The sequence below is a fragment of the Cetorhinus maximus genome, chromosome 3 (genome assembly GCF_964194155.1).
Source record: "Cetorhinus maximus chromosome 3, sCetMax3.hap1.1, whole genome shotgun sequence".
NCBI lineage: Eukaryota > Metazoa > Chordata > Chondrichthyes > Lamniformes > Cetorhinidae > Cetorhinus > Cetorhinus maximus.
This window is the reverse complement of record NC_135881.1, coordinates 67,611,876-67,632,234: the sequence shown is the minus strand read 5'-3', so window position 1 is coordinate 67,632,234 and position 20,359 is coordinate 67,611,876. Positions and strand designations below refer to the sequence as shown.

Genomic DNA, 20,359 nt, shown 5'->3' with positions numbered 1-20,359 from the left:
ACATTGAGGTGACTAAGATGCCATCCCTGAGACTTTACATCTCAATCACACAGAGGTTGGAGAAGGTTGTAATGACCTAACTCACTGCTCCAATCTCAGATGTGGCATACTGATTAACAAGAATTTGCTCATGATTTATTACTAGATGCCCTCTGGCTCATCATGCATGCCAATGTGGAAATCACATGAAAGTCTTTCATTGTTGGGATGCCATATATGCAGCAGCTGAGCCTCCTTGACGGTTGCCTACATTCCCAAATTTCACATTCCTGTGTGTTAATGTGGAAATGGAGTGACTTTTATATGAAGCCAGCGACTTTTGCATTTCCCTGTTATTACACGTGTTCTTGGCAACTTTCTCAAGGAAGTCTTCCTGCATTCTCTCAGCTCTTGTGGCTCCAACAAGTTAGAGGGCGGCCCCTGAAAGGGCCCCCTAGTCCAGCAGTGTGCTCCTCCCACACTGCTTCTGACCCCTCCATTGCAGCTGTGTTTCTAGTTTCGATTTTAAACTGCATCATTACTTCGTGTGCGCAAGCTGGTGATTCTTCACTATTATTTCAAGACCAGCTTCGACACTCCCTCTGTTACTGTTCGGGTCCCCCCCAATTTACCTGGAATATCACTATGTGCAGATAGAGCACCCTCTTGTTATTCTCCAGCCTCCCTCAGTAATACTGGATCTGACTGTTGTTGTGGTTAACATTCCAACTCCCCCCCACCATGAGCCCATCGCTTTTGATATGCCAATGCCCCATGTAGACCTCATCCCTCCCCACCTAGAGGCTGTGTGCATGGTCAGCTTCAGAAGAGACCACACCCTCACCCCAAGAAAGCTTCCAATACCCTCACCCTTTATTACGTTTTCCCCAAATACAGGCTGCAGATGCCTCCCATAACCATTACCACCCCACCTCCAGACCAGTGCAGAGCCAGACATGCCAATGGACACCAACTGTGAAAACGCCCTGCACACCAAGCTGTGCGTTATCCCAAATGAGCGCATAGTTCCTTGCCCCTCCCATGCATAGCTCTGTAGCATGGCCCGCTGCACCACATAACTGTCTCTACCCCCTCACTCCTGATTGTGAGGTCCACAGAGCCTAAGGACTGTCCATACTCTCTCAGTCCTGACTGTGAGCCCACTGACTGTCTCTATTCTCTCACTCCTGACTGCTGTCCACACTTGTGTCAAGCAGGTTACAGATCCTCTGTTCAGGCGTGCATTGTCCTTCATCCGCTATCGTTGGGACCAAGCCAGCCAGAAACAGCGAGCCAGAGGCTTCATGGCCATTGCTGGCTTGCCCTGCGTCTAGGGTGCAATAGACTGCACACATGTGGCCATCAAGGTGCCAGTGGGTGGGCCCGGTGCCTTCATCAACAGGAAGGGCTTCCACTCCATGAACGTGCAGATAGTGTGTGATCACAGGATGCTGATTCCACAAGCCTGTGCAAGGTACCCAGGCAGCTCCCATGACGCCTACATCCTCAGACACTCCCAGGTGCCGGGGCTCTTCAGTGCCCCAGCCTGGCTGGATGAGGTGACAAGGACTATCCCCTCAGAAGGTGGCTCATGACGCCTTGCCGCCATCCAAGAACAGAAGCCGAGCAGCAGTACAATAGCAGCAACGCCTCCACAAGGGCTGCGGTGGAGAGAGCCATTGGTCTTCTCAAAATGCGCTTCTGATGCCTGGACCGCTCAGGGGGCACACTCCAGTATTCCCCAGATCGTGTGTCGGTTGCATGCTGCGCTCTCCACAATCTTGCGCTGGAAAAGGAAGACCCTGTGAACAACAAAGATGTAGATGGAGTGGCTGCGGCTGCACACGATGAGTCCAGCAGTGAGTCCGAGGATGAGCACGCACAGGGAAATGCTGAGGGGGTAGACATTGACCTGGGCATACTCCAGGGATGCAGGGACACCTGGGAGGCTTTAATCGAACGAACCTTCAGCTAGTACACCACACATGGACCTCCAGGACAAGCCTGGGCTGCAGGCTCCATACTTGATACCTAAGTGCAAAATCTGCCTGGATAGGAACATTAACAAAGGGTCTTGATAATAAAGCTGAATGTCCCACAAGTCACTCATAACATTATTGGTAACCATCCACCTGTAGAAGAAAAGAGGCAGCCTCAGCCATGGTGACATGTCTGAATTTAATATTACAACAAAAGGAACTTAAGAAAACAAAATGACAAAGGTGTTAAACATCACACCAACTCATAAAGACCTCATTGCGGGCCAACACAAAAGCACCAGTGATAAACCCGTGGTGTGCTTAAGGTGCCTTATGTTTACGTTTTCGGGTGCTACGTCTTGGTGCTGCCCCATCACTAGGAGTGATTTCTGAGACAGCCTGCTCACTCTGCTGTCCTGTTGGCCTCGATGACCTTGGCGGTCGTCCTCAGGCCTGTGGACCCTGTGCTGGCCCCAGTTGTCGCAGCCTCATTGGATGCAGCGGTCACTGACAGAGGGGTGGAGGAGCTGCCGCCCTCATCCGGAGCATCCTGAGAGGAGCCCACAGAGACGACAGGCAGTTGCTGCACCACTGTGAGGTCGCTTCGGACCTCCCTGCTGGGAAACTTGGTGCCCAGACCAACTCCCACACTGGCACTGACCAGCTGAGGTCAATGCCGATGTGAGGGCTTGCTGGTCTGAGTGCATCCCCGGGAAGCCCTGATTGGTCTCCTGGAGGAGCCTCTTCATGAGAGTCGCCACTCTCTCCATGGAGGACGCATGGTGCTCAGCCATGAGGCTCATTGCATCACTGATGGTCCACGTAGATTCCTGTACCACGGACACCAAGCCAAGCATAGCCTCATGTAGCTCCGACAGATGTTCCCGCACATCCTGCTGAGTTTCCTGCATTTGCTGCATCACGGACGACTCCAGAGGCACATCATCAGGCACTGACTGAGCATGTGCCTGGTCCCCTGCAGTCCTCTAACTGCTGGCCCCATGGGCACTCTCTGTCTCTGCCAGCTCCTCCAGTGACTGTGAAGTTCCCTCACCGCTGTTCCCTGGGGCACTAACTGATGTTCTAATTCCCACCGAGGTGCTAGTATCTGTGCTGGTGCCTGCCTGGCAGAGATGGTGTGACGCAGGTGAGACTTCTGGCCCCTCAGGTGTGAGAGGGGGCCTGTGCTGCTCCTCCTCCCGGCCCTGCTCTGCTGATGCTGAAAGGAAGAACAAGGACATTTGATTAGTTAACATGGAGACAATGTCAATGTGTATCCCTGTCCTCCGGATCATTATGCGCTCATCCTTCCATAAGCAATGGTCAAGCCATGTTGCAAATTTCAATCACTGAACATTCAGCACTGCCCTGGCTGTTGGGAGAACAATGGTGACCTCACTGCTGGGTAAACATGCCTGCCTATGGCATCCCAGCCTCACCGACACCAGTGGACCTGGGCGCATGGAGCCTCTCCAAATCTAGGGCCTCTTGCTCGAAGCGGCTGAGAATCGCCAACTGGGCTGGCCCTCCGCCAGTCCTCATCCGCTCGTCTGCATCATGTGCATTCTTCTCCTGAAAAGGAGAGAAGAGCATTGATTAGTGCTACTCGTACCTGGATTTTCTTCACGGATGGCCCACCCCAACCAGAGTGGGACATTGCAGGGCTCCAGTGCCTCCTTACCCCGCTGCTGCTGAACACTCACACAAAGATGCTAGGCCTGTCCCTCCAAACCCCCCCCACCCCCTTGGCCAAATGCTGCTTACATCACATTAGGCACCACCCAGTCTAACCTTCCATAGCAAGGAGATACAAGCACGTGGAGTGCAGAGGACAGCAGATCAATCGGTGCCACGCCACCTTGAAGTTCCCCTCCCAGCATGTCATCACCCTGACTTTGACATGTCCTGGAGTTCCAGCACTGCGCCTAGGTGTGGCTCCTCCAGGTTGCCCCCAAAACAGTAATGTGGGTCTCAGCGTACCACATGCTGTGGGTGCAGAACCCATCTCTTCACCACCCTCTCAGGGTGACCTTGGCACGGGCAACATCTGCTGGCCCACCCAGCGAAGGACACAGGCCGTCAATGAATCAATGCAGTCACTACACTCAGGCCTGGGGGGAGGCAGCGCCAGGGGGAAAGTCTACTTCCTGGGTTAAGTGACCAATGCCAACATGGTACTCACCCTTCCTGAGCGCAACAGGTCATTAAAGCGCTTGTGACACTGGATCCAGGTGCACCGCACCACGTGACGGGAGCTCACCACCTCTGCTACCTCCTCCCAGGCACATTTGGTCATGTGGGGGAGGGCTCCTCCTCCCGTCGTGGGGTATGAGGACCTCCTCGAGGAGGGCAGCAAGGCAATCATCAGAAAAATGAGAGGCGCTGTGCCCCCCTGCCCTACCCTCCTGCCTGGCCTGCTCAGCAGCAGCGCTCTGGGGAGCCGTTCCACTGGCCATGATTCATAGCCTTTGAAAGGTTGCAACAGCTTTTTAAAACAGGCCGCCGGGTCGCCATTGGACCCTGTGGTCATTGCAGTCCCACTGCCGCCCACCCACATTCTCTGTCCTTGGGAGCCGTGTTTCACGCTGGGCAGGCCTTAATTGGCCTGCCCATGTAAAATGGCGGCGTGGACCTGATTGCGTGCGGCATTCAGGTCCACGCCTGCCCCCACCCGCTCCCGCTCCCGCTCCCGCACCGCCTGCCCGACAAGCAGAAAACTCTGCCCCTGGATTCTGCAAACCCATACCCCTTTCGAGAACATAGACATGGATTTTGGCCTATAAAAGATTAAGTCTGTTCATGAAAACTGATGGGAACATAGGACAGGTATTATTGAGGAAGCTCAAACTAACCTTTTTGAATAATATGGACTTTGTGCAGGTACTTAAAAGGTTATCAAGGAAAGAGGCCATGCTTACTTTCCCTCATTAATATTTTTTCAATGCTTCCTAGCCATAATAAATTAAGCATTAAACAGAGTATTTTTTGAAAAAATGAAAGTTAGAATCTATACTTGAGTACTATGTATGCCAGAACATAGCAAGTATCTTTGTTAAGTGTGGTTTGACATAACAGGAACAGACATGGAAATCCAGGGCATGTACTGGATAAGTTGTGAGATAAGCTGAAACCTCACTGGTTTGGAGTGGAGACAGCCCCAAGATCTCACACGTTGTAAAATAAGAAAAAATGATAATGACCAAAAATAAATACTTTTTGAATTCTCATCCCACTGGAGGTACATTATAGTCAGAAACAGGAATTGGATTGCTTTCTTTTTGACTTTGTCTTTGTTTCTAACAATTCTACTTCAATTGAGTCAGTGAATGAGTACAGTAGAATCCATTCAGAATGCTAGTACTCAACACTAGTTTTATTGTTTTATTCGTTCTAAAGCAACAATCAGAACTAAGCAGAGTTCTTTGAACTGCTGTTGACCTGCAAATGAATAAAACAAAAAGATTTACATTAAGAGCATGAAGATTTTGCGCAGTGTACTAATAGAGAGTCTGAGAAGCTGATCAATCAGCTATTTAAACAATCACGCAGCATACAGCAACACTGCTCATTAGACACCAGTTGATTGTGGAGATCATTTGAGTTACTGGCCAAGTTGTTCACCAGAACAGGATTCTACTGTAGTGATTTTTGCAGAAGGAACTAAGCTATCTTGACTTTTCAGACATTGCCATTTTTAAAATAAAAATAAAGAATGCAGAAAATATAAAGGCCATCACATTTCAAAAGAGAAGAGATTGCTTAATGTGTTGATCTTACTTTCTCAACCTTTTGGACAATTGTCTTTACTGCTGAGTTGGTTCAACCAATTCATGTGGTACCGGTTCTGAGAATTATTGTTAGGTAGTTTCAGTTAAAATTTCAGTTTGTCATTAATTTATGAAGCTAGTATTTATACAAATAGTTCACCATCAATAATGTTTATAATACTATATATATATATACTTAAAAGCCTTTTTTTCTCTTCAGGAGGTAAATTTTGGCATGCTTAATTGCTCTGAAGGGAACCTACTTCAAGGGCTGGAGAAACTTCTTGCCAATATAATGGTACCGGCACTGCGATCTCAAGAGGTAACCTCCCCTAAGTGAAATCCATGGCAGCTATGGTCACAGATTTTTTTTCTAGAATGACCCAAATTGTAACTTTTTGTTAATCTTCCTCTTTGTGTGGAGGAAAAAGTAAATGAGGCAGATTGGTGCTCGTAATTTATGGAGTCTATTAAAATGCAAATTTATGTATGTTAAATAAAACATTAATTTATTACCAATCTTTCAACTTGATTGCCAGCAACAACTTGTAGTGCATTGCAATGGCATCTGCTGTGGGCACAGAAAATGAACCAAAAACTGGATGACTTTGTTGGGGTAATGTTTCTTACATCCTCTGCTAAAATAGTGGATAGAAGCTTGCTACACAAATATAATGAGGATTTAACAGTTAACATTGTCTATGGTAATTTCCAAATGTAAGTGTGTTAATGTTCAGTAAACATGAGTTTTTGTGTCTTCACTGTAGATTGGAGCTTATTGCAAGGTGCACAAAAACACAGATTTAACTTCATATAGGTTAGATATGTGACAGGTTTGTAAAAGCGGTGGGCACCATATTGCCCTGGTTTTACTGCACTCAGGTATAAACTGCTTCATTAACTGAGGAATTGCAAATGGGGCTGAACGTTGTGCAAACATCAGCAAACAATCCAACTTCTGATCTCATGATGGAGATAAACTGACATAAGATGAAGCAGTTGAAGATAGTTGAGCTTGGGAGTCCCTCAGGGCAGAATTCCTCAACCATGTCCTGGGGTTGAGATGATTGGCCTTCAACAATGATAGTTATCTTCCTTTCTGCTAGACAAGATTCCAACCACCAGAGAGTTTTCCCACGGATCCTCTTTAACTTCAGTTTCACTGGGGCTCCTTTGTTCTACATTCAGTCAGATGTTACCTTGATGTCAAGGGCGGTGATTTTCACCTCACCTTTGAAATTCAGCTCTTTTGTCCATGTTTATAGAAAGGTTGCAATGGCATCTGGCGCTGACTGCTCTTGGCAGAATCCAAAATGAGTATGATTAATGGCGGATACATGCCACTGGATAGTACTGCTGATGATTCCTTCCATACCTATACTGATGATTGAGGGTAGGCTGGTAGGGCTGTAATTAGCTTGGTTTTGAATGACTAGGGAAAGGGTAGGACCAATTAGGGATCATAGAGGTAATCTGTGTGTGGACCTGGAAGGCGTGGGTATGTCCTCAATGAATACTTTGCATTGGCCTTGAAAATGGAAAAGGACAATGCAGGTATAGACATCAGAGTGGAGGACTGTGAAATATTAGAGGAAATTGACATAGAGAGAGAGGAGGTACTAGTGGGCTTAGCAGCCTTAAAAGTGGATAAATCCACAGGCCCGGATGAGATATATCCCAGGCTGTTGAGAGAGGCAAGGGAAGAGGTATCGGGGCCCTGGCAGTAATTTTCAAATCCTCTCTGGCCACAGAGGATTGGAGGACTGCTAACGTTGTCCCATTATTGAAAAAAACCTTGGTGGTGGGGAAGTTACTAGAAAGAATTTTGAAGGACAGAATATATCTGCACTTGGAGAGACACGGATTAATCAGGGCTAGTCGGCATGGATTTGTCAAGGGAAGGCCGTGTTTGACAAATTTGACTAAGTTTTTTAAGGAGGTAACCAGGAGTGTTGATGAGGGTAATGCATTTGATGTGGTCTACATGGACTTTAGCAAGGCTTTTGATAAGGTCCTCCATGGCAGACTGTTCAAGAAAGTAAGAGTCCATGGGATCCAAGGCAAAGTGGCACGTTGGGTCGAAAATTGGCTGAGAGGCAGGAAGTAGAGGGTGATGGTAGCGGGATATTTCTGTGACTGGAAGTCTGTTTCCAGTGGGCTCAGTGCTGGGGCCCTTCCTATTTGTGGTGTGCATAAATGATTTGGACTTAAATGTAAGGAGTTTGATCAAGAAGTTTGCGGATGACACGAAAATTGGTAGGGTGGTAAATAGTGAGGAGGATACCCATAAGCTGCAGGAGGATATCAATGGACTGGTCAGGCGGGCAGAGCAGTGGCAAATGGAATTCAACCCAGAAAAGTGTGAGGTAATGCACTTGGGTAGGGCTAACAAGGGAAGGCATTGCACTATGAAGAGTAGGACCCTGGAAAGTACTGAAGATCAGAGGAACATTGGTGTGCAATTCCATAGATCCCTGAGGGTAGCAGGGCAGGTAGATAAGGTGGTTGAGAAGGCATATGGGATACTTGCCTTTATTAGCTGAGGCACAGAATACAAGAGCAGGAAGTTATTCAGGAACTGTATAAAATGCTGGTTAGGCCAACTGGAGTACTGCGTGCAGTTCTGTTCATCACATTATAGGAAGGATGTGATTGCACTGGAGAGGGTGCAGAGGAGTTTTACTAGGATGCTGCCTTGGCTGGAGGGTCTGTGTTATGGGGAAAGATTGGATAGGCTGGGATTGTTTTCCTTGGAGCAGTGAAGGTTGAGAGGGGACCTGATAGAGATGTATAAGATTATAAGGGGCATAGATAAGGTGGATAGGAAGGCACTTTTCCATTAGTAGAGGGGCTAATAACCGGGGGCATAGATTTAAGTTAAGAGGTAGAAGGCTAAGAGGGGAGTTGAGGAGAAATATTTTCACCCAGAGGGTGGCGGGAATCTGGAACTCACTGCCTGAAAAGGTGGCTGAGTCAGAAACTCTCGTAAAATTTAAGAAGTATTTAGATATTCACTTGTATTGCCATAGCCTCCAGGGCTATGGGCCAAGCACTGGAAAATGGGATTAATGTTGTCAGATCTTTGTTGACCGACGTGGACATGATGGGCTGAATGGTCTCCTGCTGTGCTGTAAATATCTGAGTCTAGGAGATTTTAAAGTCAATTCTATAACAGCAATGCAGATAGAAATTTTATTTTAGCTAAAATACAGCAACGCCATAACAATGAAATGCTTTAATACAACAATTTGTTTAATATTTTAAATGGTATTAAATGAATTATTAATAGTATTAACTTTTTTGTTATTTCCCTACAAATGAACAGAATTGGGGATCTATTAAAGATGGACTAAAGAATGCCCAGATTCAGGAGTTTCTTGAGTCCTTAGACAAATTTGTCAGCAATTTGTCTTCTGCCAGGAAAAATATGGAGCGTCAGGTAATTCTTGAGGAGGCAGTTACAGGCTACAGCCTTGATGATCTGCATGGCCCCTCAGACTATTTGATTGCAGGTATCAAATATGTTTTACTTAATACTGTTTTAGTTTTCAGCTTCCAACTCTACGCTGATTTCTTTCTTTATAATTTAAGACAGTTTAATGTAACGTAATATGAGAGTGTGTGTACATATGTATATATATGGGCAGAATTTTGCCCTTGGCATGCGGGATCAGCGGAGGCGAGTGGGGGCAGTCAGGGAGCTGCCCGCTGCCTGTGATTGGCAGCGCTCCACAATTTTATGCGGGCGGGCTAATTAAAGCCCGCCTAGCGTGATACGCGAGCAGCAGTGCTGAGCGCTGCCTGTGCGGGCAGGGGGAGGTCCTGTGAGCCAGCCAAGCGTGAACTTTGCGCAATGTGTGCGAAAGAATGCCGAATAATCTCCCTGAGGCACAGAGCTGCGTCAAGGAGATGAAGAATATATTGAAAACATTATTAAAGAACAGAAAAAATTAATAAAACATGTCCCCTCTGTCACAATTAAACAACTCACTGGAGGAGGAGGCTACTCAAATATCCTGATCCTCAATGATGAGGGAGCCCAGCACATCAGTGCAAAAATAAGGCTGAAGCATTTGCTACAATCTTCAGCTAGAAGTGCCGAGTGGATGATCCCCAGCATCTGGAGGTCCCCAGCATCACAGAAGCCAGTCTTCAGCTAATTCAATTCACTCCACGTGATATCAAGAAATGGCTGGAGGCACTGGATAGTGCAAAGGCTTGGGCCCTGACAATATTCTGGCATTAGTACTGAAGACTTGTGCTCCAGAACTTGCCCTGCCTCTAGCCAAGCTGTTCCAGTACAGCTACAACACTGGCATCTACCCGGCTATGTGGAAAATTGATAATGTAGGTATTCTATATGTGCATCAAAAGTATGCAGAACATGCAAATTGTGATGTCAGCTAGCACATAATGCTGATCTGATGCACCACCTGCCATTTTATATCCACCTACTCCTAATGCTTTCTGCGCATGTGTCTGGAGGGTCCTCTGGCCCCAAGGGAAGAGAAACGCTTTTCTCCAGACCATCTGCAACACCAGCAACTCCAGCATGGCATCCAAAAACCTGGGGGCATGCTCTCTTGCCTGCTGTGCCAATTCAGGCCCTTCCTGACAATTTTCCAATGCTCTTAAACAGAATGATCAGCATGAGATGTGCTGACCATGATCGGCAGTGGCCCCTCCTGTCACATTTCAACTTAACTGGCTCCCTAAGCACCAGGACCTCTGGCTCTATGGAACCGTCTTTTGCGTCCAAGAAATTTGTCTGCCTAAGCGGGCTAGAGTTTATGTTGGTATCAGCCTAAATGGTCATTTTTTTGGTATGGTAAAGGGACTGAGCCTTTATATTTGTGTCGGCATAAGCAGAATGTTGGGATAAATTCATTTTAGATAAGTGGTCAAGACTATACAAGATAATGTTGTTTTATGTTTAGTGCCTGCAGAGAACAACAAGAGAAATTGTTGAGAAATTGAAATGTACCCTTTCAAGCAGGCAATTTTCCTTTATTTTTGGAGAAATATTGTTATAGTCATGTGGGATAACAGCATCCGTGACAAATCAATATTGTATCCATTATGTAGAGTGTAAAATGTGATCATAGTTAATCCCTATGTGGTATTGTTTGCTTTCACACTTAATATGGTTTCTTATGTAATGCATAGTTAATGGAACCATTTCAGATTCATAACAGTTGCAGCTCTGTTGTTTCAAAATTGAATTGAGAGGTCTTTAATTATTTTGTGTTGATATTAAAATTCTGAAATAAATGAATTTAATTAAATTGAAATTGCTTCTAGCTACTAATACTGAACTTGTGGAGCAACTTGAGGGAGTGCTAATGTCATGGACTAAACAAATTGAGCAAATCTTGGCTGAAAGTGAACAAATGAGAAAGGAAGCTGATGATATTGGTCCCTCTGCAGAACTGGACCACTGGAAGACTAGAATGGCAAAGTTTAATAGGTACATTTTCATTTCAGTTGATTCTGTTATTCAGTTAACGGTTACCAACTGTTTTAACCTACGTCTTGCTATCTGAATAGGAATGGGACTGAAAGGTGTAAAGCTAAGGGCAGACAAGAATGCATCTGAAATTGTACATTCCATAGGCCTGAAGCCTACTTTGTGTCCATTGCACACTGAGCACATATATTAACATAGCTCCATCACATAGAAGCCTTCTTACATAGGGCTGGATTTTACCAGCCCTTTAGGTATGGCCTGGGAGGCAGAGGGTGTGAGGGGCCCCGAAAATTACAAAGGAAGGTGGGAGGTGGAATGCCCATCGCCTTTCCAACCCATGGCATTTTAGCAGTGGAGGGGAAATTGGAGGACGGCTGTCCTGCCCAGAGACCACTTAAGGGGTCAATTAAGGGCCTCTTTCTGCTGCCGTTGGTATTTTACCAGTAGTGTGTGGCCCCTCTGCTGCATGGGGGGACCACCTAGTAAACCCTGGTGGCTTCACTGAAGTCTTGAGTAGAGGGGTGTAGCATAAGGGTATCTGGCATAGCAAGGGTTAATGTTGGACTGGGAAACAGTACTGCCCACAATGTGATGTAGAGAGACACATCACCCGAGACCAGGGTCAATTGTAGAAGCAGGGATGAAGTTAGCTCTTAACTTGGGCTATGCCCTGCATGTCTGTACATAGTTATATGTTATGAATAAACACTTTGGGTCAGATTTTACAGCCCTGTCTGTTGCCCGGATCGTCTGGTCCGACTAAAAGTCGGCTAAGCCGCTAAATCTCCCAAAGCAGACCCTGCCATGACGGGGCCGGAAAATCCAGTCCTTAATGTTCAACCATATAAGACTCAGAACCTCTTCGTGAGACCTACTGAACATACCACAGGGGGCACTCTGTGACCCATGGAGGGGCCCCCAGGGTGGAATAGCTACCCTTTGGCAACACTCCAATTGCAGTCATCAAACACCGTCCCACTCGCCAGGGCCTGCCTGAGGCCCTGGTGACTCCAAACTCCACTCACCTTGTTCCGATGGAGGTGTCCATCACTGTGTGCTCTCGGCTGACTGCAGTCTCAGCAATGGTCGCAACTCCTGATGGTACCACTGGGGATAAAGAATTGCCAGTCCTCTGATTGGTCAGCAGCTCTTGGGAGTCAGGATGCCATCTTTTCAAGGTAGCACAATGAGCCTAAAATGTGACCAGGGGGCCCATGATCAGCTGAGGCATGGTTATCTCTGGCTTTTCGGCCCTTCATTAGAGCCCCCATCAACTGGACAAAATTAGCCCAAGTTGTGCACAAGCTGTTACTGAAAGTGCACTTCTCACAATTTTACTGGACTGTTGAGCATACTTCATTTGCAATGGATACTTTAGGGTAAGTCTATCCCAAGATTTGTTTTTTCCTTTTTGGATGGCCCTTTCCTTCCAATTGTGACATTTTGTTCCTATAACCATCTTTGCCAAATGCCCAATCCATTAGAAGAGTTGTACCATTTTTCTGGAAAAGTGGAAGTGCATTTAAGTTCAGCAGCAGCCTTTTGATAGCTGCTGGTACTTGAGATCCACTCTGTGGCACTCCCAGTATGTGGCTAAGTGCCAGAGCACAACAAGAATATTTAAATGAGTTGATATTGCATTATTGTGCAACATCAGCTTAGTGTAGCAGTAATATTAAAATTGCATTGTTTTTTCCGTGTGGTTCTAGTCTTGCTGACCTTGGGAATTTGACCTCTGAAATACAACTGCTTAGGTTATATTGTACTGCTTGATGGATATCCCAGAGATTTGTGCTCATTTACCTGAATAAAACAATGAAGTCCCTATTATCTCAGTAGTTTATCATTTTTGCTTTTAAATGACTGTTTAGAGAATGATTGTTTTCACTAGTGGATTCAAAAACCTTTTATAAGATCCAGCAGGCATTGCATACAATCAGTGCACCATCAAGAAGATAAACAAGGAGAAGTTTCATAAAGATAACTCCCTCTGCAACCCTGCTTTTATTTTCTAGTTCAGACAAGTTACTTTATTGAAACAAAAACGAAAATACCTGGAAAAACTCAGCAGGTCTGACAGCATCTTTGTTTTTGTTTCAAATTTCCAGCATCTGCAGTATTTTGCTTTTATCTTAAAGTTACTTTATTGGTCTTGAGACCTATCAGCCCCTTTCTTATAGATAATTATTCCATTTTCTAACCCAAATACACCCAAAATTCTGCAATTTCAATGGAACACAAAAATTGTTAATCAAAATTTCTGTCATGGAAAATGCAGACACCAATCTTGTTTCCTCTCTTAAGAGTTTGGAAGAGCTCCACTTGTTAAGGGCTCATGGAGTTGGGAGTGATATAATAGCATAGGTTAACAGACAGGAAGCAGAGAGTAGGAATAAATGGGGCATTTTCAAGCTGGCAGACTATACTCGTGGAATGCCACAAGGATCAGTGCTGGGGCCTCAGCTATTTACAATCTATATTAGTGACGTAGCTGAAGAGACAGAGAATAATGGTCCTAGTTTGCTGATGATACAAAGCTAGATAGGAATGTAAGCTGTGGAGAGGACACAAACAGGCTGCAAAGAGATGTAAGCAAGTTAAGTGAGTGGACAACAAGGTGGCAGATAGAGTATAAAGTAGGCAGGTGTGATGTTAGTTATTTTGGTTGCAGGGGGAGGAGTTGAGGCAGAAGATCAGCCATGATCATATTGAATGGTGAAACAGGCTTGAGGGGTTGTGTAGGCTACTGCTCCTATTGCTTACATTCTTATGTTCATTTGAGTCCTCTGCAGCAGAACATGTCCGCAATGTTAGTGTCACGTGAGCTGGCAAACAAGCTACCCTTTCTATCTGGCCTGGCTGAAGCACACTCATGCCTGGATGACTCATCACATGCTAATGCAAAATCTGTAGTTGTCTCCAAAGCTAGGCTATTGTCTGCGTGTGTAATCAAGTGAAAGGCCCTCTTTATTAAGGCTCTATTATTGCTCTCGCTCTTCTTCCTTTGGCTGCTGTGGCTATGTAGGCAACATTTATTTGGTGTCTGAAAGCAGGAAATCAGTAGGGGAAGGTTGGGGTGAGGGGAAGTGGGTGGAATGAGAAGAGATCCATGGACAAACCATCTTCAGCATTCACATCATGCCAGATAGTAGAATGAGAGTGAATTGTGAGTTTAGAAGGGGAATAAGGCAGGAACATACCCTCATCCTCAATGTTCTCAGCAGCATCGGATGCTATGGGATCCGTTGCAACCATAATGTGGAAAACTGTCCCCTCTGTGGGAAATACAAATAACCTTGTCCCCTGCCAGATCTGCTGTGCTCCATTCTGTTGTGTGCCATTCTGCAAGAGGGAGAGCAGAATGTCAGTGATTGTGCAGCACTGTTTGGGTGATCTTCCTTCCATAACTGAATCACAGGGTGCAGAAGAGGCCCTTCGGCCCATCGAGTCTGCACCGACACGTGAGAAACATCTGACCTACCTACCTAATCCCATTTACCAGCACTTGGCCCATAGCCTTGAATGTTATGACATGCCTAGTGCTCATCCAGGTACTTTTTAAAGGATATGAGGCAATCCGCCTCCTCCACCCTCCCAGGCAGTGCATTCCAGACCGTCACCACCCTCTGGGTAAAAACGTTTTCCCTCACATCCCCTCTAAACCTCCTGCCCCTCACCTTCAACTTATGTCCCCTTGTGACTGATCCTTCAAATAAGGGGAACAGCTGCTCCCTATCCACCCTGTCCATGCCCCTCATAATTTTGTACACCTCGATCAGGTCGCCCCTCAGTCTTCTCTGCTCCAACAAAAACAACCCAAGTCTATCCAACCTCTCTTCATAACTTAAATGTTTCATCCCAGGCAACATCCTGGTGAACCTCCTCTGCACCCCTCTAGTGAAATCAAATCCTTCCTATAATGTGGCGACCAGAACTACACACAGTACTCCAGCTGTGGCCTCACCAAGGTTCTATACAACTCCAACATGATCTCCCTACTTTTGTAATCTATGCCTCGATTGATAAAGGCAAGTGTCCCATATGCCTTTTTCACCACCCAACTAACATGCCCCTCTGCCTTCAGAGATCTATGGACACACACGCCTAGGTCCCTTTGTTCCTCAGAACTTCCTAGTGTCATGCCGTTCATTGAATACTTCCTTGTCAAATTACTCTTCCAAAATGTATCACCTCACACTTTTCAGCGTTAAATTCCATCTGCCACTTATCTGCCCATTTGACCATCCCGTCTATATCTTCCTGTAGCCCAAGACGCTCAACCTCACTGTTCACCACCCAGCCAATCTGAATAACTGGAGGTATGTAGGTGTAAGGCTGGCAGCATTGGTAGGTGTATAGGGGAGAGGTGGAATATCTGGTTGTTAGATATGAGCTCTGAGTGCCAGGGAGTGCTGGGGGTGTGGTCCATTGAGCAGTGTGAGACGTTGGTGGTTTGGTGGGTAGGAGTTGTCATTTGGAGGTGCATTCACTAATGTTTACCACCCATGTGAGGTCATCAGACTTCTTGTGTTGCTGCTGCCAGGTTCCTGGTTCCAGATGCCAGGAATTGACCTCCCGCACCACCTGCTCCCACTCCTTTTGAGGGTGGTTTTGAGGACCTTCTGCCCTCCACAGAACCATGGCATCTCTCCTGTCCACCTTCACCACTCATGTCTCCACCACTGCATCCATCATCTTAGAACCCTATGTCTTTCCTGGTGTTTAATTTTCCATCATTTAAATTCTACAAATATTATTCAGTGCAGCTTTCCTTTAAAAGGGGCAACCTGCCTTTAAGAAGAGCAGGCTAGCTGCACCGCGTGGTATCTGCACAACATTGTTCGGCTCCCTGCTGTGTGCAGAGGCAGCTGGCAGTGTGAAGAAGAAAGAAATAACGTGGAACCCACTGGGCCACGCGCCATAATCTTGCAGATGAGGTGGGTGAATCACCTCGATTGGAACTAGCACAGCTAGGTATGAATGGCAACCTTCGTGCCCAAAAAGAGAGCCACATAAATTTCTAGATTTCTAGTTCCTTTTCTTTTCCTGTATTTTCTTTTTACAACTTGATTTCATGACAGGATAACTGGTTATAAATGAAGTTATTACATGTAATCCCCAAATTTGATATAATAGCAACTTAGGAACAGGAGTAGGCCATTCAGCCCATCAAGCCTGCTCCGCCATTCAATATGACCATGGCTGATCATTCACTTCAATAGCTTTTTCCCACACTATCCCTATATCCTTTTACATTGTTGGTATTTAGAAATCTGCCAATCTCTGCTTTAAACATGTTCAATATCTGAGCTTCCATAGCCCTCAGGGGTAGAAAATTCCAGATTCACAACCCCCTGAGTAAAAAAAAAAATCTCCTCATCTTGGTCTTATGTGTCTTTCCCCTTATTTTGAAGTTGTGCCTCCTGGTTCTAGACTCCCTATCCAGGGGAAATTGGGCCTGTATTCTCTAGAATTTTGAAGAATGAGAGGTGATATCATTGAAAAATACTTAAAGGGATAGACAGGGTAAATGCAAGTAAGATGTTTCCCGTGGTTGGGGAGGTTGAAACAGGGGACACACTTTCAAAACAAGGGGAATTCTCTACCCCAGAGGGCTGTGGAAGCTCAGCCATTGAGTATGTTTAATATGCAGAGCTCTAGAAACTCTCTTGAGATTTAATATTGAGAAATATAAAGTGATATGTGTCAGTTCAAATACAGTGAATAAGATTATATAACCCAATGTACGGAAGTGGAAACTACACACTGTACTCCAGGTGTGGTCTAACCAAGGTTCTATACAGTTGCAGCAAGACTTTGCTACTCCTGTACTCAAATCCTCTTGCAATAAAGGCTAACATTCTATTAGCCTTCTTAATAGCTTGCTGCACCTGCATGTTAGCCCTCCATGACTTATTGATGAGGACACCCAGGTCATTTTATACATCTACACTTTCTATTTTCTTACCATTTATGAAATGCTCTGCACATTTGTTCCTCCTACTAAAGTGGATAACTTAACATTTTTCCGCATTATATTCCATCTGCCATGTTCTTGCATACTCACAAAGCTTGTCCACATCCTCTTGAAGCCACTTTGCATCTTCCACACAACACACATTCCCATCTAGCTTTGTGTCATCTGTGAGCTTGGAAATATTACATTTGGTCCCCACGTCCAAATCATTGATATATATTGTGAACAGCTGGGGCCCAAGTATATTATAGGTATCTAATTAATCAGAATTATTATTACCAACTTGGGAGTTATACTTAATTCTTATATATTTAATTAATTGTCTTAATTTCTCTCAAGCTTTTTTTCTTCCAAATCTACTCCCAGCTTAAACCATGGCCAGTGTTTTGCAACCAACATCCAAAGCCATACATAGGGTCAGCAGTAGGCCATTCAACCCCTCAAGTCTGTCCACCATTCAATTCGTACAAGACTGACCTGTACCTCCACTCCTTTTATCCAACTTTGTTCCATATCCCTCAATACCTTTACCGAACAAAAATCTGTTAATTGCCATTTTGTTAATTTCAAGTGATTCATTATCCACAGCTTTTTATCTGAAGGGAGTTCCAAATTTCTAACATTTGTGTGAAAAAGTGCTTCCTAATTTCACTCTTAAATGGCTGACCTCATACTTCCCTGAATTAACTTCATCTGCTGTACTTTGCCCCACTCACTAATTCTATATCGCCTTGTAATAACCTTCTCCAATCTACACTATTATTGTGCTTCCTAACTCAATATCATCAACAAATGTGAAAGCACAACTCTCTAATTCTTCATCCAGCTCATTAATATATGGTGAAATGCTGAGGCCCCAATGCAATACTTGAGGAACACTACTTGTTGCACTGACATTTTGTTTTCCTTTTCCTTCATTGTGAAAACAGAAGCAAAGTGCTTATTTTGTAAGGCTGCCATTTTCTTATTGTCCGTTACCAGCTTGTCTGCACCAGTTTTTAATGTACCCACATTCCCCTTTACCTTGCTCTATTTCTGAATGTTTTCACAAAAACTTTTGCTGTTAGCTTTGAAACATGGAGCTGCTGAATCCAGACTCTCAAGCAACTTGAAGTCATAAAACAATTAAGTAGCTTCTCTCAAACTGCCCACTATCTCACTAACAGAAATTCAAATGGAACTAATTAATTCAAAATGTGGTTAAAGAGTAAAATCCATAGATGTTATAGCCCTCAACAAGCCCTAAAAAGTAGTAGAATTATCAAAATCTTACATGTGGAATCTTTTTAAAGGATCCATTAACATTGGGAGATTGACTGAATTGACTTTTTCTTAGAGTGTTGTGATTTGCTTTAATTAGAATGCTGTTGATTGTTTTAGGATGTTGCAGGTTGCCTCCGCTGCTGTTGTAGAACTTGTCACAACTGTTAAAATGTCAACAGGGTTTTCAGAGCAGGCTGTGGATTGGCCTAAAGCCTCCTCAGTGAGATGGGAGCTCTTAAGAAAAAGATTTATTTTTTCAGTTTTGTAGTTACAGAACATCAACCAGGTAGGGAAAAGCCTCAAGGAAGAGCTGTGTAATGGCAATAATGTTGAGTTAACAAAGCGTGGCGGAGATATGCGTTGTACTGAGTGCCTTCTTAAGATGCTATGGTTATATTCTGTCTTTCAATCATCTGTCCAAAACTTAGACCCTGAAAATCCATAGGTTTTAATTCCAGTGTAACAGCTACCTGGAACACTCCACACTTACCATGTTGGGATGCAACTGAGTCTCTGCCATTTACCAGTGGTTTTCACCAGATTTAAGATGGAAAACTGGCGAAGCCATAGGAAATTCATGATCTTAATATCACTAAATTCCTTTTTGGAAAATCTCTGCTTGGATCTTTGAATTTGTGGGTCTTTCAGCAACTTTATTTTTCTTATTTTAGCCTTCTTGATCAGGTTAAGAACCATCAAGTGAGAAGAGTGGTAGGCATTCTTCAAGTTGCAAAGTCCAGGACATTGAAACACTGGAGAAAACTGGTAATTTTCACTCTTCAAACTGAGTTTGTACAGCTTTTTAAGAAAATGTATACAGTAAATATTGAATATTTTATTCAGCAACGTATTGCTTATAGACTTCAGTTCCTTGTAGTGATTTTTAATTTTCATTTTTCTTAGGACGGCAATATTACAGATGCAGCCAATGAAGCTAAAGATAATGTAAAGTATCTGTACACACTGGACAAATTCTTTGGGCCTCTTGTAAAGTGTACACCTGTAAGTTGAAAATTCTAATTAATTATACTCCATAGAGTCATAGGGCGGAGCGAGCTCAGATTTGCACTAAGTGCGGTAGCGTGCGGGAAAAACAGCGCTTTACGCGCCAGCTGCAATGGCGGCTTTTCAAGCCATATCGTCCCAAACCCGCCGCATTAATTATGCATTCCCGGGATATACACCGTTTCCATGGTGGGCAGGCTCTAATTCGCCTGCCACGCTATCACCTCGCTGCTTCATCACGCCAGGCACCACATTTAAAGTACAGCCATGCTCAGTGCTTCTAGCCCAGGACTGCAGCAAAGAAGATATGGCCCTGAAAGGCAAGAAGACTGCAGCCCTTGTGCACCTTCTGGATGCCGTGGAGGCCCACTGTGATGTCCACTACCCCGCTCTAGCCGCAGGAGGGGCAGCTACATTACCACTGTGGCTTGGTAGGTGATAGCAGTTGTGATGAGTGCCAATGCTGCACAGAAGAGGCTGGCCATCCATTGCTGATAAAGGATGAATCTTATCTGTGCAGCCAGGGTATGGCAACCATCTCATCACTTTAAACTCACACTCAAGCCCATCACACATTCACTGGCACCTCACTCAAGGCCAGCTCAAGGGACATCACCACTCATTTCCACATACATACCCTCACATGTCCATCTGGCCTCATCTCCTCTGGAGACTGCCTCCTCAGCCCTCACTATCTTGAGACCACTTGCACAGATCAACACGTCCCCCACACACTCCCTAGGATACCCTGCTTCCCCAGTACAGCTCTTGTCCTGCAGCCTCGTCCCTTGCCTGAGGCCACTTCTCCCCCTTCCCCAAGCAAGCCCTAGCCGTAGCATTAAAAAGCTACCCACATATGGCCGATCTGATAGGTAAAGACCTACCCATAAGCCCTCCTAAAAGTGATGTGGTGCAGTCTGTG

At 45.1% G+C, this 20,359-nt stretch overlaps 1 protein-coding gene across 1 annotated transcript in view; it reads left to right on the top strand.

The window, feature by feature from the left end:
- Window positions 1-20,359, top strand: part of dnah5l (dynein, axonemal, heavy chain 5 like) — a 465,990-nt gene that overhangs the window by 20,308 nt on the left and 425,323 nt on the right. Inside the window, exons 7-11 of the mRNA XM_078535621.1 lie at window positions 5,946-6,047; window positions 9,051-9,237; window positions 11,027-11,192; window positions 19,104-19,197; window positions 19,336-19,434. Of these exons, the coding sequence (XP_078391747.1) occupies window positions 5,946-6,047; window positions 9,051-9,237; window positions 11,027-11,192; window positions 19,104-19,197; window positions 19,336-19,434 (648 nt within the window). The remainder of the gene's footprint in view (window positions 1-5,945; window positions 6,048-9,050; window positions 9,238-11,026; window positions 11,193-19,103; window positions 19,198-19,335; window positions 19,435-20,359) is intronic.